This window comes from Pleurodeles waltl, chromosome 10, assembly GCF_031143425.1.
Source record: "Pleurodeles waltl isolate 20211129_DDA chromosome 10, aPleWal1.hap1.20221129, whole genome shotgun sequence".
NCBI lineage: Eukaryota > Metazoa > Chordata > Amphibia > Caudata > Salamandridae > Pleurodeles > Pleurodeles waltl.
Window position 1 is genome coordinate 5292351 of NC_090449.1, and position 19187 is coordinate 5311537.

A 19187-nucleotide genomic window follows, 5' to 3' on the forward strand; every position below is an offset into this window, starting at 1 on the left:
CCACACAGAGGTTGACCTTCACTGCTCTCTCAGTCACAGAAGTTGCCCTCAGTGCTCCCTCAGTCACGCAGAGGTTGGCTCTCACTGCTCTCTCAGTCACACTGTGCTTGTCCCTCGCCGCTCTCAGTCTCACAGAGGCTGGCCCTCGGTGCTCCCTCAGTCACACTGCTTGCTCCTGTGCCCTCGGTGCCAGACGTGTGCCCTCACCCCCCCTCACTGACAGCCTGGCAGCCCCTCGCTCCTCTCCCACACGTCCTAAGACTTTAATCCGCTTTAGTGTGAAGCTCGGAGATTTCCCTCTAAAAATAACGCGTGCGGTGAGCTCCGGGGGTTCCTGGGGGCACAGACGTGTCCTGGAGGAGCAGAGGCCACTGCTTGTGGGGGGCATTAGAGCATGTGCAGATGTGAGCTGGGGGTGCCCGGCCTGTGCACACCTCACACCCCCCTTCACCTCTGGGAGTGTGCACCTTTACATGACTGAACTACCTGCTCCCCCGCTGTCCCCTGGCCACGGGGTGTGACCCCTCACACTTCCCTCCTCTCCTGTGTGGCACAGAAAGGGTCCCTCTGGAACCAGCCGTGGCCTGGTGGTCCCAGCCTGGCTGCATCCTCTCTGATGTGCACCTGCAGCTGGCCCTTTGGGTTGCATCTAGTGACATATTTACCACCCCTTGTGCTGCCGTCGGTCACTGTGGCGCTCTGGTGGTGCAAACCTTGAAATCTTACCTATGAGGCCACGCCGGCCACGCAAACCCACTCCGCGGGGTTGTCATGGCCTTGTAGACATGGAGTAAGGCGAGGCAGCGCAAACCGCTGCACTGTCTCACTCTGTTCAAGGAGGTCTTCCATCGGCGTCACGGCTCCCACGCAACACTCATGCACTTCGATGCATCCACGGCTCCCACGCAACACTCATGCACTTCAATGCATCCACGGCTCCCATGCAACACCCATGCACTTCGATGCATCCACGGCTCCCATGCAACACCCATGCACTTCGATGCATCCACGGCTCCCATGCAACACCCATGCACTTCGATGCATCCACGGCTTCCACGCAACACTCATGCACTTCGATGCATCCACAGCTCCCACGCAACACCCATGCACTTCGATGCATCCCTAGATCTACAAGGTTTTCTAAACCTGGGAATGTTCAAACCGCTGCACTGTCTCACTCTGTTCAAGGAGGTCTTCCATCGGCGTCACAACTCCCACGCAACACTCATGCACTTCGATGCATCCACGGCTCCCACGCAACACTCATGTACTTCAATGCATCCACGGCTCCCATGCAACACCCATGCACTTCGATGCATCCACGGCTCCCATGCAACACCCATGCACTTCGATGCATCCACAGCTCCCATGCAACACTCATGCACTTCGATGCATCAACGGCTCCCACGCAACACCCATGCACTTCGATGCATCCACGGCTTCCACGCAACACCCATGCACTTCGATGCATCCACGGGTCCCATGCAACACCCATGCACTTCGATGCATCCACGGCTCCCATGCAACACCCATGCACTTCGATGCATCCACAGCTCCCACGCAACACTCATGCACTTCGATGCATCAACGGCTCCCATGCAACACCCATGCACTTCGATGCATCCACGGCTTCCACGCAACACCCATGCACTTCGATGCATCCACGGCTCCCATGCAACACCCATGCACTTCGATGCATCCACGGCTTCCACGCAACACGCATCCACGGCTTCCACGCAACACTCATGCACTTCGATGCATCCACAGCTCCCACGCAACACCCATGCACTTCGATGCATCCCTAGATCTACAAGGTTTTCTAAACCTGGGAATGTTCCGAAACCTTACGCCTGGGGGGCGAAATGAGGAGAAACAACCTTTTTCTCGTCGTTTTTCCCTCTTTCTATGTGTGCTGCATTCTTCAGCACACAGAGGAAAAGGTGTTCTTAGATTGTTTTTGGCAGGAAGGTGTGCCTTCCTGCACAAAAGCAATCCTGCATGCAACGCAGGTACCTCTGCACCATGGTGCAAGGCTGCCCATGTTAGCGCTAGGCTGCCAAAACGGGTCCAGCACAGGGGAAAAGGCAGGAATGCGCCGTATGCCATAGATCTCCCTCCAGCAGTGCCCTCAGTGTGATCTCCCTCCAGCAGTGCCCTCAGTGTGATCCCACTCCACCAATGCCCGAAATGTGATCTCCCGCCAGTAGAGCCCTCGGTGTTTGGTCCATGAGGCAGGCTGTCAGTGTGGTCCTCCTCCTGCAGTGCCCTCAGTATGTGCTCCCTGAGGATGGCCCTCAGCGTGATCTCACTCCAGCAGTGTCCTCAGTGTGTGCTCCCTGAGTCAAGCCCTCAATGTGATTCATCTCCAGCAGTGCCTTCAGTGTGTGCTCCGTGAGGCAAGACCTCAGTGTGATCTGACTCCTGAAGTTCCCTCAGTGTGTGCTCCCTGAGGCAGGCCATCAGTGGGATCTCATTCTAGCAGTGGCCTCGGTGTGTGCTCCCTGAGTCAGGCCCTCAGTGTGGTCTCACTCCAGCAGTGCCCTCAGTGTGATGTCCCTCCATCAGTGCCCCCAATGTGTGCTTCCTGAGGCAGGACCTCAGAGTGATCTCACTACTGAAGTTCCCTCAGTGTGATCTCACTCCTGAAGTTCCCTCAGTGTGTGCTCCCTGAGGCAGGCCCTCAGTGGGATCTCATTCTAGCAGTGCCCTCAGTGTGTGCTCCCTGAGGTAGGCCCTCAGTGTGATCTCACTCCAGCAGTTCCCTCAGTGTGTCCTGCCTGAGGCAGGACTTCAGTGTGATCAAACTCCTGCAGTTCCCTCAGTGTGATCTCCCTGGGGCAGGTCCTCAGCGTGATCTCACATCTGCAGTGCCCTCAGTGTGCTCTCACTTCTGCAGTGCCATCAGTGGGTTCTCCCTGAGACAGGCCCTAAGTGGGGTATCCCTGCATCAGTGCCCTCAGTGTGATCTCACTCCAGCAGTTCCCTCAGTGTGTGCTCCTTAAGGCAGACCTTCAGTGTGATCTCACTCCAGCAGTTCCCTCAGTGTGATGTCACTCCTGCTGTTTCATCAGTGTGTGTTCCTTAAGGCAGGCCTTCAGTGTGATCTCACTCCAGCAGTTCCCTCAGTGTGTGCTCCCTAAGGCAGACCTTCAGTGTGATCTCACTCCAGCAGTTCCCTCAGTGTGATCTCACTCCAGCAGTACCCTCCCTCAGTGTGATTAGCCTCCAGCAGTGCCATCAGTGTGATCTTACTCCAGCAGTGCCCTCAGTGTGATCTCACTCCTGCAGTGCCCTTAGTGTGATCTTACTCCATCAGTGCCCTCAGTGTGATCTCACTACAGCAGCACCCTCCCTCAGTGTGATCTCACTCTTGTAGTGCCCTCAGCGTGATCTCACTCCAGCTGTGCTCTCAGTGTGATCTTACTCCAGCAGTGCCTTCAGTGTGATCTCACTCCTGCAGTGCCCTGAGTGTGATCTCACTCCAGCAGTACCCTCCCTCAGTGTGATCTCACTCTATTAGTACCCTTAGTGTGATCTCACTACAGCAGTGCCCTCGATGTGATCTCACTCCAGCAGTGCCCTCAGTGTGATCTCACACATGCACTGCCCTCAATGTGATCTCACTCCAGCAGTGCCCTCAGTGTGATCTTACTCCAGCAGTGCCCTCAGTGTGATCTCACTCCTGCACTGCCATCAGTGTGATCTCACTCCAGCAGTATCCTCCCTCAGTGTGATCTCACTCCAGCAGTGCCCTGAAATCTCACTCCAGAAGTACCCTTCCCCTGTGTGATCTCACTCCAGCAGTGCCCTCCCTCAGTGTTATCCTACTCCAGCAGTGCCCTCAGTGTGATTTCCCCCCAGCAGTGACCTCGGTGTGATCTACTCCAGCAGTGCCCTCAGTGTGATCTCACTCCAGCAGTTCCCTCAGTGTGATGTCACTCCTGCTGTTCCATCAGTATGTGTTCCTTAAGGCAGGCCTTCAGTGTGATCTCACTCCAGCAGTTCCCTCAGTGTGATCTCACTCCAGCAGTTCCCTCAGTGTGTGCTCCCTAAGGCAGACCTTCAGTGTGATCTCACTCCAGCAGTTCCCTCAGTGGGATCTCACTCCAGCAGTACCCTCCCTCAGTGTGATTGAACTCCAGCAGTGCCCTCAGTGTGATCTTACTCCAGCAGTGCCCTCAGTGTGATGTCACTCCTGCAGTGCCCTCAGTTTGATCTCTCTCCAGCAGTACCCTTCCTCAGTGTTATCTCACTCCAGCAGTGCCCTCAGTGTTATCTCAATCCTGCAGTGCCCTCAGTGTGATCTTACTCCACAAGTACCCTCCCTCAGTGTGATTTCCCTCCAGCAGTGCCCTCAGTGAGATCTTACTCCAGCAGTGCCCTCAGTGTGATCTCACTCCTGCAGTGCCCTCAGTGTGATCTTACTCCATCAGTGCCCATAGTGTGATCTCACTCCAGCAGTACCCTCCCTCAGTGTGATCCCACTCCTGCAGTGCCCTCAGTGTGATCTTACTCCAGCAGTACCTTCTCTCAATGTGATTTCCCTCCAGCAGTGCCCTCAGTGTGATCTTACTCCAGCAGTGCCCTCAGTGTGATCTCACTCCCGCAGTGCCCTTAGCGTGATCTTACTCCATCAGTGTCCTCAGTGTGATCTCACTACAGCAGCACCCTCCCTCAGTGTGATCTCACTCTTGTAGTACCCTCAGCGTGATCTCACTCCAGCTGTGCTCTCAGTGTGATCTTACTCCAGCAGTGCCTTCAGTGTGATCTCACTCCTGCAGTGCCCTGAGTGTGATTTCACTCCAGCAGTACCCTCCCTCAGTGTGATCTCACTCTATTAGTACCCTTAGTGTGATCTCACTACAGCAGTGCCCTCGATGTGATCTCACTCCAGCAGTGCGCTCAGTGTGATCTCACGCCTGCACTGCCCTCAATGTGATCCCACTCCAGCTGTGCCCTCAGTGTGATCTTACTCCAGCAGTGCCCGCAGTGTGATCCCACTCCTGCACTGCCATCAGTGTGATCTCACTCCAGCAGTACCCTCCCTCAGTGTGATCTCACTCCAGCAGTGCCCTGAGTGTGATCTCACTCCAGCAGTACCCTTCCCCTGTGTGATCTCACTCCAGCAGTGCCCTCCCTCAGTGTTATCCTACTCCAGCAGTGCCCTCAGTGTGATTTCCCCCCAGCAGTGCCCTCGGTGTGATCTACTCCAGCAGTGCCCTCAGTGTGATCTTACTCCAGCAGTGCCCTCAGTGTGATCTCACTCCTGCAGTGCCATCAGTGTGATTTCCCTCCAGCAGTGTCCTCAGTGTGATCTCACTCCAGCAGTGCCCTCAGTGTGATCTTACTCCAGCAGTGCCCTCACTGTGATATCACTCCTGCAGTGCCCTCCCCCAGTGTGATCTCACTCCAGCAGTGCCCTCCCTCAGTGTGATCCCACTCCTGCAGTGCCTTCAGTGTGATCTTACTCCAGCAGTACCTTCTCTCAATGTGATTTCCCTCCAGCAGTGCCCTCAGTGTGATCTTACTCCAGCAGTGCCCTCAGTGTGATCTCACTCCCGCAGTGCCCTCAGTGTGATCTCACTCCTTCAGTGCTCTCGGTGTGATCTCACTCCAGCAGTACCCTCCCTCAGTGTGGTCTCACTTCAGCAGTGCCCTCAGTATGATCTCACTACAGCAGTGCCATCAGTGTGATCTCACTCCAGCAGTACCCTCCCTCAGTGTGATTTCCCCCCAGCAGTGCCTTCAGTGTGATCTCACGCCAGCCGTGCCCTCAGTGTGATTTCCCTCCAGCAGTGTCCTCAGTCTGATCTCACTCCTTCAGTGCCCTCAATGTGTGTCTTACTCCATCAGTGCCCTTCGTGATTTCCCTCCAGCAGTGCCCTCTGTGTGATCTCACTCCTACAGTGCCCTCGGTGTGATCTCACTCCAGCAGTGCCATCGGTGTGATCTCACTCCAGCAGTGCCATCAGTGTGATCTCACGCCAGCAGTGCCCTCCCTCAGTGTTATCTCACTCCAGCAGTACCCTCAGTGTGATCTCCCTCCAGCAGGGCGCCCAGTCTGAGCTCCCTGAGTCAGGCCCTCAGCGTCATCTCACTTTATCAGTTCCCTCAGTGTGTACTCCCTGAGGCAGGCCCTCAATGTGATCTCACTCCAGCAGTGCCCTCAGTATGTGCTCCCTGAGATAGGCCTTCAGTGTACTGTCACTCCAGCAATGCCCTAATTCTCAGCTCCCTAAGGCAGGCCCTCAGTGTTATCTCCCTCCAGCAGTGCCCTCAGTGTGATCCCACTCCTGCATTGCCCGAAATGTGATCTTCCAGTAGGGCCCTTGGTGTGTGGTCCTTGAGGCAGGCTGTCAGTGTGGTCCTCCTCCTCCGGTGCCCTCAGTATGTGCTCCCTGAAGATGGCCCTCAGCGTGATATCACTCCAGCAGTGCCCTCAGTGTGTGCTCCCTGAGTCAAGCCCTCAATGTGATTCCTCTCCAGCAGTGCCTTCAGTGTGTGCTCCATGAGGCAGGCCCACAGTGTGATCTCACTGCAGCAGTGCCCTCAGTGTGTGGTCCGCGAGGCAGGCCCTCAGTGTGATCTCACTGCAGCAGTGCCCTCCCTCAGTGTTATCTCATTCCAGCAGTGCCCTCAGTGTGATCTCACTGCAGCAGTGCCCTCAGTGTGATCTCACTGCAGAAGTGCCCTCCGTGTGATCTCACTGCAGCAGTGCCCTCCCTCAGTGTTATCTCACTCCAGCAGTGCCCTCAGTGTGTTCTCACTGCAGCAGTGCCCTCAGTGTGATGTCCCTCCATCAGTGCACCCAGTGTATGCTCCCTGAGGCAAGACCTCAGTGTGATCTTACTCTAGCAGTTCCCTCAGTGTGTGCTCCCTAAGGCAGGCCTTCAGTGTGATCTCACTCCAGCAGTACCCTCCCTCAGTATGATTTCCCTCCAGCAGTGCCCTCAGTGTGATCACACTCCAGCAGTACCCTCCCTCAGTATGATTTCCCTCCAGCAGTGCCCTGAGTGTGATCTTACTCCAGCAGTGCCCTCAGTATGATGTCACTCCTGCAGTGCCCTCAGTGTGATCTCTCTCCAGCAGTGCCCTTCCTCAGTGTGATCTCACTCCAGCAGTGCCCTCAGTGTTATCTCACTCCTGCAGTTCTCTCAGTGTGATCTCACTCCAGAAGTACCCTCCCTCAGTATGATTGCCCTCCAGCAGTGCCCTCAGTGTGATATTACTCCAGCAGTGCCCTCAGTATGATGTCACTCCTGCAGTGCCCTCAGTGTGATCTCACTCCAGCAGTGCCCTCAGTGTTATCTCACTCCTGCAGTGCCCTCCGTGTGATCTTACTCCAGCAGTACCTCCCTCAGTGTGATTTCCCTCCAGCAGTGCCCTCAGTGTGATCTCACTCCTGCACTGCCCTCAGTGTGATCTCACTCCAGCAGTGCCCTCAGTGTGATCTCACTCCTATAGTACCCTCAGTGTGATCTCACTCCAGCAGTACCCTCCCCCTGTTTGATCTCACACCAGCAGTGCCCTCCCTCAGTGTAATCCTACTCCAGCAGTGCCCTCAGTGTGATTTCCCCCCAGCAGTCCCCTCAGTGTGATTTCACTCCTGCAGTGCCCTCGGTGTGATCTTACTCCAGCAGTGCCCTCAGTGTGATCTCACTCCTGCCGTGCCCTCAATGTGATCTCACTCCTGCAGTTCCCTCAGTGTGATTTCCCTCCAGCAGCGTCCTCAGTGGGATCTCACTCCAGCAGTGCCTTCAGTGTGATCTTACTCCAGCAGTGCCCTCAGTGTGATATCACTACAGCAGTGCCCTCAGAGTGATCTCACTCCAGCAGTACCCTCCCTCAGTGTGATCTCACTCCAGCAGTGCCCTCCCTCAGTGTTATCTCACTCCAGCAGTGCCCTCAGTGTGATTTCCCTCCAGCAGTGTCCTCAGTGTGATCTCACTCCTGCAGTGCCCTCGGTGTGATCTCACTCCAGCAGTGCCCTCAGTGTGATCTTACTCCAGCAGTACCTCCCTCAGTGTGATTTCCCTCCAGCAGTGCCCTCAGTGTGATCTCACTCCTGCACTGCCCTCAGTGTGATCTCACTCCAGCAGTGCCCTCAGTGTGATCTCACTCCTATAGTACCCTCAGTGTGATCTCACTCCAGCAGTACCCTCCCCCTGTTTGATCTCACACCAGCAGTGCCCTCCCTCAGTGTAATCCTACTCCAGCAGTGCCCTCAGTGTGATTTCCCCCCAGCAGTCCCCTCAGTGTGATTTCACTCCTGCAGTGCCCTCGGTGTGATCTTACTCCAGCAGTGCCCTCAGTGTGATCTCACTCCTGCCGTGCCCTCAATGTGATCTCACTCCTGCAGTTCCCTCAGTGTGATTTCCCTCCAGCAGCGTCCTCAGTGGGATCTCACTCCAGCAGTGCCTTCAGTGTGATCTTACTCCAGCAGTGCCCTCAGTGTGATATCACTACAGCAGTGCCCTCAGAGTGATCTCACTCCAGCAGTACCCTCCCTCAGTGTGATCTCACTCCAGCAGTGCCCTCCCTCAGTGTTATCTCACTCCAGCAGTGCCCTCAGTGTGATTTCCCTCCAGCAGTGTCCTCAGTGTGATCTCACTCCTGCAGTGCCCTCGGTGTGATCTCACTCCAGCAGTGCCCTCAGTGTGATCTCACTCCATCAGTGGCCTCAGCTGATCTCACTCTCTGCCTGTCTCTTCCAGCTCTTCTCTATCTTCGCCTTCGCCACCTGCGGAAGTTACTCGGGCGAGTTCCGCCTGAGCGTGGAGTGCGTGAACCGGACGGACAGTGACCTGAACATCGACGTGGACTTCTCCTACCCCTTCAGGTGAGGCAGCCTCCTTACACACTGACTCTTACCCCCGCTCACCCCTTCACAGTGCCTTCCCTCACACAGACCAGTATTACTGGACCTCATTCCCTCACAGTCCCTCACCTGGCAGGGTGCAGTGTTACTGGCCCTCATTCTCTCACAGTGCCTTCACTCACGCAGATCAGTGTTACTCGCCCTCATTCCTTCACAGTCCCTCACCTGGCAGGGTGCCGTGTTACTGGCCCTCATTCTCTTATACTGCCTTACCTCACACTGATCAGTGTTACTGCCACTCATTCTCTCACAGTGCTTTCCGCACACAGATCAGTGTTACTGTCCCTCATTCTCTCACAGTGCCTTCACTCACACAGATCAGTGTTACTGGCCCTCATTCTCACACAGTATGTGTCCTGGTAGGGTATAGTGCCACTGGTTCTCACTCCCTCACAGTCCCTGTCCTGGAAGGGTGCAGTGTAACTGGTTCTCATTCCCCCACAGTCCATCTCCTGGCAGGGTGCAGTGTCACTGGCTGTCATTCCATCACAGTTCCTCTCCTGGGAGGGTGTAGTGTCACTGGCTGTCTTTCCCTCACACCCCTTTTCCTGGCAAAGTGCAGTGTCATTTGCTCTCACTCCCTCACAGTGCCTCTCCTGGCAGGTTGCAGTGTCACTGCTGTCATTCCCTTATAGTCCCTCTTCTGGCAGGGTGCAGTGTCACTGGCTCTCATTCCCTCACAGTGCCTCTCCTGGCAGGGTGCAATGTAACAGACGGTCACTCCCTCACAGTCCCCTGGCATGGTGCAGTGTCACTAGCTATTGCTTCCTCAAAGTCCCTCATCTGACAGGGTGCAGTGCCATTGGCTCTCATTCCCTCACAGTCGTTCTCCTGACAGGATGCAGTGTCACTGGCTCTCATTCTCTCACAGTGCCTCTCCCTGCATGGTGCAGTGTCACTGGTGTCAATCCCTCACAGTCCCTCGCCTGACAGGGGGCAGTGTCACTGGTGTCATTCCCTCACAGTCCCTCTCCTGACAGGATGCAGTGTCACTGCCTCTCTTTCTCTCACAGTGCCTCTCCTGGCAGGGTGCAGTGTCCCTGGTGTCAATCCCTCTCAGTCCCTCACCTGACAGTGTGCAGTGTCACTAGTGTCATTCCCTCACAGTCCTCTCCTGACATGATGCAGTGTCTCTGGCTCTCATTCCCTCACAGTCCCTCGCCTGACAGGGTTCAGTGTCACTGGTGTCATTCCCTCACAATCCATCTCCTGGCAGGGTGCAGTGTCACTGGCTCTCATGCCCTCACAGCCCTTTCCTGGCAGAGTGCAGTGTTACTGGCTGTCATTCCCTCACATTCCTTCTCCTGGGAGTGTGCACTGTCACTGGCTGTCATTCCATCACATTCCTGCTCCTGGGAGGGTGCACTGTCAGTGGCTGTTGCTCCCTTACAGTCCCTCACCTGGCAGGATGCAGTGTCAGTGGTGCCACTCCCTCACAATCCTTCTCCTGGCTGGGTGCAGTGTCACTGGCTCTCATGCCCTCACAGCCCTTTCCTGGCAGGGTGCAGTGTTACTGGCTGTCATTCCCTCACATTCCTTCTCCTGGGAGTGTGCACTGTCACTGGCTGTCATTCCATCACATTCCTGCTCCTGGGAGGGTGCACTGTCAGTGGCTGTTGCTCCCTCACAGTCCCTCACCTGGCAGGATGCAGTGTCAGTGGTGCCACTCCCTCACAATCTATCTCCTGGCAGGGTGCAGTGTCACTGGCTGTCATTCCCTCACATTCCTTCTCCTGGGAGCATGCACTGTCACTGGCTGTTGCCCCCTCATAGTCCCTTACCTGACAGAGTGCAGTTCACTGGCTGTCTCTCTCTCACAGTCCCTCTCCTGGCAGGGTGCAGTGTCAATGGTGTAACTCCCTTAGTGCCTCTTCTGGCAGGGTGCAGTGTCACTTGCTCTCACTCCCTCACAGTCCCTCTCCTGACAAGGTGCAGTGTCACAGGCTGTCATTCCCTCACACTCCCTCTCATGACAGTGTGCAGTGTCACTGACTGTCTCTCCCTCACAGTCCATCTCCTGACAGGCTGCAGTGTCACTTGCTCTCACTCCCTCACAGTCCCTCGCCTGACAGGGTTCAGTGTCACTGGTGTCATTCCCTCACAATCCATCTCCTGGCAGGGTGCAGTGTCACTGGCTCTCATGCCCTCACAGCTCTTTCCTGGCAGGGTGCAGTGTTACTGGCTGTCATTCCCTCACATTCCTTCTCCTGGGAGTGTGCACTGTCACTGGCTGTCAATCCATCACATTCCTGCTCCTGGGAGGGTGCACTGTCAGTGGCTGTTGCTCCCTCACAGTCCCTCACCTGGCAGGATACAGTGTCAGTGGTGCCACTCCCTCACAATCCTTCTCCTGGCTGGGTGCAGTGTCACTGGCTCTCATGCCCTCACAGCCCTTTCCTGGCAGGGTGCAGTGTTACTGGCTGTCATTCCCTCACATTCCTTCTCCTGGGAGTGTGCACTGTCACTGGCTGTCATTCCATCACATTCCTGCTCCTGGGAGGGTGCACTGTCAGTGGCTGTTGCTCCCTCACAGTCCCTCACCTGGCAGGATGCAGTGTCAGTGGTGCCACTCCCTCACAATCCATCTCCTGGCAGGGTGCAGTGTCACTGGCTGTCATTCCCTCACATTCCTTCTCCTGGGAGCATGCACTGTCACTGGCTGTTGCCCCCTCATAGTCCCTTACCTGACAGAGTGCAGTTCACTGGCTGTCTCTCTCTCACAGTCCCTCTCCTGGCAGGGTGCAGTGTCAATGGTGTAACTCCCTTAGTGCCTCTTCTGGAAGGGTGCAGTGTCACTTGCTCTCACTCCCTCACAGTCCCTCTCCTGACAAGGTGCAGTGTCACAGGCTGTCATTCCCTCACACTCCCTCTCATGACAGTGTGCAGTGTCACTGACTGTCTCTCCCTCACAGTCCATCTCCTGACAGGCTGCAGTGTCACTTGCTCTCACTTCCTCACAGTCCCTCTCCTGACAAGGTGCAGTGTCACTTGCTCTCATTCCCTCATAGTCCCTCTCCGGGCAGGGTACAGTGTCACAGGCTGTCATTCCCTCACACTCCCTCTCTTGACAGAGTGCAGTGTCACTGGTGTCATTCCCTCACAATCCCTCTCTTGACAGGGTGCAGTGTCACAGGCTGTCATTCTCACACACTCCCTCTCATGACAGGGTGCAGTGTCACTTGCTCTCACTCCCTCACAGTCCCTCTCTTGACAGGGTGCAGTGTCACAGGCTGTCATTCTCTCACACTCCCTCTCCTGACAGGGTGCAGTGTCAATGGTGTAACTCCCTCAGGGCCTCTCCTAGCAGGGTGCAGTGTCACTGGCGTTATTCCCTCACACTCCCTCTCTTGACAGGGTGCAGTGTCACTGGTGTCATTCCCTCACAATCCATCGCTTGACAGGGTGCAGTGTCACTGGTGTCATTCCCTCACAATCCATCGCTTGACAGGGTGCAGTGTCACTTGCTCTCAATCCCTCACAGCCCTCGCACTAGCAGGGTGCAGTGTCACTGGTGTCAATCCTTCACAGTCCCTCACCTGACAGGGTGCAGTGCCACAGGCTGTCATTCCCTCACACTCCCTCTCCTGACAGGGTGCACTGTCACTTGCTCTCAATCCCTCACAGTCCCTCTCCGGGCAGGGTGCAGTGTCACGGGTGTCAATCCTTCACAGTCCCTCTCCTGACAGGGTGCAGTGTCAATGGTGTAACTCCCTCAGTCCCTCACCTGACAGGGTGCAGTGTCACTGGTGTCATTCCCTCACACTCCCTCTCTTGACAGGGTGCAGTGTCACTGCTGTCATTCCCTCACAATCCCTCTCTTGACAGGGTGCAGTGTCACTTGCTCTCAATCCCTCACAGCCCTCACACTGGCTCTCGGCCCCACACAATCCCTCACGTGACAGGGTGCACTGTTAACTGTCTCCCCAGGTGTAGTTTACTTGTGAGCTCTGCCTCCACCCATGGGCAGTCCCTCTCCTGTCTCTCATTACCTCCGCGTTGTTGCCTCACAATACCTCTCCTAGAGAGGTGTGCTGTCATTACCTCACCTCTAGGTGATATTTCCTTCTTTTCACTGGATGGATGCAGTGAGGTGTTACATCTCACTCATCCCCTTTGATCTGCCTGCCTTAGCAGGGTGGAGTGTAATCGCATATCATACTTAGTCGGTGGAGTGTAATTGCATATCTTATTTAGTAGGGGTAGCGTTAATCCCTCTAGCACTTAGCAGGGTGTAATGTTCCACATCAGGGCCTCACCTGGAGCAGCGAACATTTCTCTCCTCACCTGGGACAGTGCACATCTCTCACCTCACCTGGGACAGTGCACATTTCTCTCCTCACCTGGGACAGTGCACATTTCTCACCTCAGCTGGACAGTGCACACTTCTCACCTCACCTGGAACAGTGCACACTTATCACCTCACTTAGGGCAGTGCACATTTCTTACCTCACCTGGGACAGTGCACATTTCTCACCTGGGACAGTGCACATCTCTCACCTCACCTGGGACAGTGCACATTTCTCTCCTCACCTGGGACAGTGCACATCTCTCACCTCACCTGGGACAGTGCACATCTCTCACCTCACCTGGGACAGTGCACCTTTCTTTCTTCACCTGGGACAGTGCACATTCCTCTCTTCACCTGGGACAGTGTACATTTCTCTAGTCACCTGGGACAGTGCACATTTCTCACCTCACCTGGGACAGTGTACATTTCTCTAGTCACCTGGGACAGTGCACATTTCTCACCTGGGACAATGTACATTTCTCTCTTCATCTGGGACAGTGCTCATTTCTCTCTTCACCTGGGACGGCGCACATTTCTTACCTGGGGCAGTGCACATTTCTCACCTCACCTGGGGCAGTGCACATTTCTCTCTTCATCTGGGACACGGCACATTTCTCTCTTCGCCTGGGGCAGTGCACATTTCTCTCTTCACCAGTGCACATTTCTCACCTGGGACAGTACACATTTCTCACCTGGGACAGTGCACATTTCTCATCTGGGACAGTACACATTTCTCTCCTCACCTGGGACAGTGCACAACTCTCACCTCACCTGGGACAGTGCACATCTCTCACCTCACCTGGGACAGTGCACATTCCTCTCTTCACCTGGGACAGTGCACATTTCTCTCCTCACCTGGGGCAGTGCACATTTCTCTCTTCACCTGGGACAGTGCACATTTCTCACCTGGGACAGTGCACATTTCTCACCTGGGGCAGTGCACATTTCTCACCTCACCTCGGGCAGTGCACATTTCTCTCCTCACCTGGGACAGTGCACATCTCTCACCTCACCTGGGACGGTGCACATTTCTTACCTCACCTGGGAAAGTGCACATTTCTCACCTGGGACAGTGCACATCTCTCACCTCACCTGGGACAGTGCACATTTCTTACCTCACCTGGGACAGTGCACATTTCTCACCTCACCTGGGACAGTGCACACTTCTCACCTCACCTGGGACAGTGCACATTTCTCACCTCAGCTGGACAGTGCACACTTCTCACCTCACCTAGGACAGTGCACATTTCTCACCTCAGCTGGACAGTGCACACTTCTCACCTCACCTGGGACAGTGCACACTTCGCACCTCACTTAGGGCAGTCCAAATTTCTTACCTCACCTGGAACAGTGCACATTTGTCACCTGGGACAGTGCACATCTCTCACTTCACCTGGGACAGTGCACATTTCTTACCTCACCTGGGACAGTGCACACTTCTCACCTCACCTGGGACAGTGCACATTTCTTACCTCACCTGGGAAAGTGCACACTTCTCACCTCACCTGGGACAGTGCACATTTCTCACCTCAGCTGGACAGTGCACACTTCTCACCTCACCTGGGACAGTGCACACTTCTCACCTCACCTGGGAAAGTGCACGTCTCACCTGGGACAGTGCACATTTCTCTCTTCACCTGGGACAGTGCTCATTTCTTACCTCATCTGGGACAGTACACATTTCTTACCTCACCTGGGACAGTGCACATCTCTCACCTCACCTGGGACCGTGCACATTCCTCTCTTCACCTGGGACAGTGCACCTTTCTTTCTTCACCTGGGACAGTGCACAGTTCTCTCTTCACCTGGGACAGTGCACATTTCTCACCTGGGACAGTGCACATTTCTCACCTCACCTGGGACAGTGCACACTTCTCACCTCACCTGGGATAGTGCACACTTCTCACCTCACTTAGGGCATTGCACATTTCTCACCTCACCTGGGACAGTGCACACTTCTCACCTCACCTGGGATAGTGCACACTTCTCACCTCACTTAGGGCATTGCACATTTCTTATCTCACCTGGGACAGTGCTCATTTCTCACCTGGGACAGTGCACATTTCTCACCTGAGACAGTACTTTTCATTTTCTCTCTTGTGCTCTGATTGCCGCTCCGTCCCCAGTGTCCCCCCTTCCCTCCTCTCTCCCCTCCCTTGCTGTGCCCAAGCCCGGCTCTCAGCCCTCAGCTCTCCCTAGGTTACCTTCCTGGAAACTCGAACTTTGACCTTCTAGGGTGGCTCGGGACCACCCACTTGCAGTCGGAAAACCTTGACTGTGGGACCCTCCAATGGGAGGGCAAGGAGTGGCATGAACAAGAGGGCACGAGGGGCAAAGTCATGAAAAGCAGTCTGACGGTCAACCCCTACACATGTATTTTTTTAAAAATTTGCGACAAAGAAATTGGTAACAAGAAGAACATAAGAGAAAGGGCCAGATGTAGCAAAAATCTGGACTGCGAGTCGCAAATCCGAATGTCGGATGGTGTCCCTGACACCATCTGCGACTCGCAAAGGCGTTGCAAAGGCCCACCTCATTAATATTCATGAGGTAGCTCGCAATTTGCGACCCCCTTCGAGTGACGGCCCTCACAGGGATGGTGGCCCGCTGCGGACAGCAGACCACCAAGTCTGTGACTGCTTTTTAATAAAGCAGTTTTTTTTTTGTAATGCAGCCCGTTCTCCTTAAAGGAAAACAAGGTGCATTACAAAACTAAAAAATGAAACGTTTTCGTTTCATTTTTTCAGAGCACACTGCCTGCTCTGAAAAAATGTTTTCCATGCCATACACAAGGGGGAAGGGTGCCATGGGTCTTATGCAAACGGGTTACCGCCAGTGTGGCACTGGTGGTAACTGCGCTGTTTGCGACGTGCAAAAAGGTTTGTACATCTGGCCCTAAATCTCTTCTGGCTTAATTGGTTTCCAAAGGCTGAATTTTAGAGCATCTTAGGGGGTAAAACACGTGCTGCTGAGACCTTTCTGTGCCCGGTAAATCTCAGAGAATGATGTTACTGAAGGTGAGATAGCTCTGGTGGTTAATGCACTTCAGGGGGGTCTGTGCTTAGTCTACTCACAGTTTTGTCTCATAAAGTAGCGTGAGCATGAATCACATGCAGAGGACAGATTTTTATGTTTTGGGGAGGGGTGTCACTGCTTTTGACACCGAGATCCTTGTGTTTCTTGCAGTTCATGAACTGCAGTCCTTCTAAAGTAGCACAGCGAGCTATGAACCGGCATCAAGGAGCTGCAAGTGCTTAGACCCATATTCTTTTTTTTCAATCTGTTGTTATTGTGAGGCTGCTAAAAATGGCCTCTTTGTGTAGTACTAAAGTCTTATTAGTACAGACAGCCCCAAGCACTGCGTTACGTTTTAAATGAGAAACTTCCTATGAACACAATACTACATATCCCATGGTTCACGTGGCAGTATCCATGACAACCACTATCCAATCCAAGTACAGTGTGATCGTCTGTATATAGTAACCGCTCCCCGAGTCCTTCTTCGACTTCACTGCAGGAGGTTTAGTTCAAGCACCATCAGTCCATTGTGGAATCAGAGCCTGTGGAGCAAACACATTCGGTTGAGTCCATCCCTCTACTTGTCCTATATGTGCAGCAACGTCCGACAAGTAACACGGAGAAAAACGTCATCCTGTAAATTGATATCACAATCCAATAATTCCATTACATTGCAAGTCTCCTGTCCTTGTTCACCCGCCAGACACAAGAACAACAAACCTCTGCACGAATCCGATAAATGAAAAACAATACCACCTCCTTATATCTGCCCTTACTCACTGGTGTCCGGAAGGGAGTGGGTGATCGCCAGTGTGGCGCGAGGGATAATCCTCGCCTCCATCTCCTTAATAGAATTGAAAATGTCTTTCTCCTAAGCTAGGAAATTTCCCATTCGTTTTCACGACCAGAGGCGAGGATTATGCATGTTCAAAGGTCGGTCACCACTAGAGCAGACGTTTTGTAAATAGGTTTGAAGTAAAACCTTTTGAGGGTAGATTCCAAAGACCAGTCCGCCGCATTCATAATGTCTTCAGTCTGCCGTCTACCTACATGGCCTTAGAAGCCACCGCACTCCTTGTGGAGTGAGCCCCAAAAATGTGGGCATTAATCCCTGCCTCTGCCATGATCCACGTTACCACAGTGCAGTGGAGGGGACGAAACCACCTTGAAGGGTTTTTTAAAGCGATCAAGAACGGTTGTCCTCCCGCTGGTCTGATTTCCACTGTCTTCGCTTCATAGGCCTTGAGACACCTCACCACACACAACTTGGGAGAGTCCTCAAAGGCCGGGTATGTTACTGACCTGGTATTGCATTTGGTCCGCCTAGACATAGTAAATGTAAACCCCTTCCGGTGTGAACTCCTTTGTCGTAATATCCAGAGCCCTAACATCTGAGACTCTTTTGCAAGATTTCAGGCAGAGAAGAATTACCTATTTCACCGAGATGTCTTTCCTAGAGAGGTAATGGTTATCCTGTCAGTTTGACAAAAAGCGGACAGTTATGTTTACGTCCCATAGACCAGAATGTCTGGGTTCAGTGGGGTTTAGACATCTTAATGCCTTGAAGCAATTTACAAACCCAAGGGTGTTCCCATGTAGGTGTATTGTTGATGGGTGGAGGGCCCGCTGAGGTCGCAGACCTGAATGAATTCACGGTGCAGTAAGCCAAGCCTGGATTTGCAAACTCAGCCAAAAAATGGAAGATGTCTGTAATCTGGGCCCCGTGGGATCCAGGTGTCTCTCCACAGACCAATGAACCCATCAGGCCCAGGTGGAATTGTACCTCTTACTTGTCCCAAGGGCTCACGTGGGCTAAATGAATCTTTCAGTCTCCTTCGAAAGTCTGACGTCTTCTCATCTATGCCTCAAATTCTCCATGCCATGAGGTTCAGGTGGCCGTGTAGAACCAGAGGATGATCAATGGGGTCCAACAATACCTGAGGAAAGGATGGAATCAAAATCAGCTTGTCGAAGGACAGTTCCAGGAGGGCGGGGATCCACACTTGTGATTTCCATAGAGGGGTTATCAGCACTACAGAGGCTGCCTGACGACAGACTTCAGCCTTCACTCTCTGGATCAGGAGAAAAGGAGGGAACGCATATGCCTTCTGGCACCCAGTCTTTCAGGAAGGCATCCACCGCCGATTCCCCGGGTCCAGACGGCAGCTGAAATACCTCAGTAGCAGTGCTTTCCGTCTGGACGTGAACAGATCCACCAAACACGGACCGTACTGTTCCACGAGGGCTCTGAAGTGTCTGTTTGTCCAATTACCAATCGCTGAAATCCCTGAATTCTGTGGAGCTACACTGCCGTCACTAAAATCTGGTGTTGTAGGCAGTAGCGCCAGAAATCTTTTGCCAGCTCCGCCAATGCCTTTGAGTACATACCTCCAAGGTGACTTATATACTGGACCCCTGACACATTGTCCATTCTGAGACGGATGCAGCAGGACACCTTGTCCCGCATCAGGGACTCTTGCACATGACTCCGCCAGAAGTTCCAGGCAGTTGATATACGCAGCCTGGGTTCCTCCTGTGCCCTTCTCCCCCCATGGAGATCTCCCTGCGCCTGGTGCCCCAGCCCTGCCGGCTGGCATCCGACTCTATGATCTTGTCCGGAGAGGATCCGAAGATCGTCCTGCCTTTCCATGCCTCCCGGTTGCCTATCCACCATCGTAACTCCATCCTTGCCTCCGATGTGAGGGAAATCAGTTCAGAGTAGGTCAGGCCCCTCTGACGTGGGAGGCCTTCAAGCGTTGTAAGGCCCTGTAATGCAGGGGGCCCAGAAATATGACCTGATGGAAGAAGATAACACCCCTTCTATCCTGGTCAGTTGCCTGAGGAAAATCCTGTCCCCCCTCAGAACCTTCCCCAGTGCTTTTTTGTTCTTGCCTACCTTTGCACTCTAGAGACTGAGGGAGTCTGCCTTGCAGTCTATGAGGAACCCCAGGAAGGTTATGGGCTGGGAAAGGTATAGCTCTGATTTCTCCTGGTTTATGACGA

The 19187-nt window shown here is 54.0% G+C and overlaps 1 protein-coding gene across 1 annotated transcript in view; it reads left to right on the top strand.

The window, feature by feature from the left end:
• The window catches only part of SYP (synaptophysin), a 135721-nt gene that overhangs the window by 43797 nt on the left and 72737 nt on the right, over positions 1–19187 (top strand). Inside the window, exon 3 of the mRNA XM_069209308.1 lies at positions 8715–8839. Within this exon, the coding sequence (XP_069065409.1) occupies positions 8715–8839 (125 nt within the window). The remainder of the gene's footprint in view (positions 1–8714; positions 8840–19187) is intronic.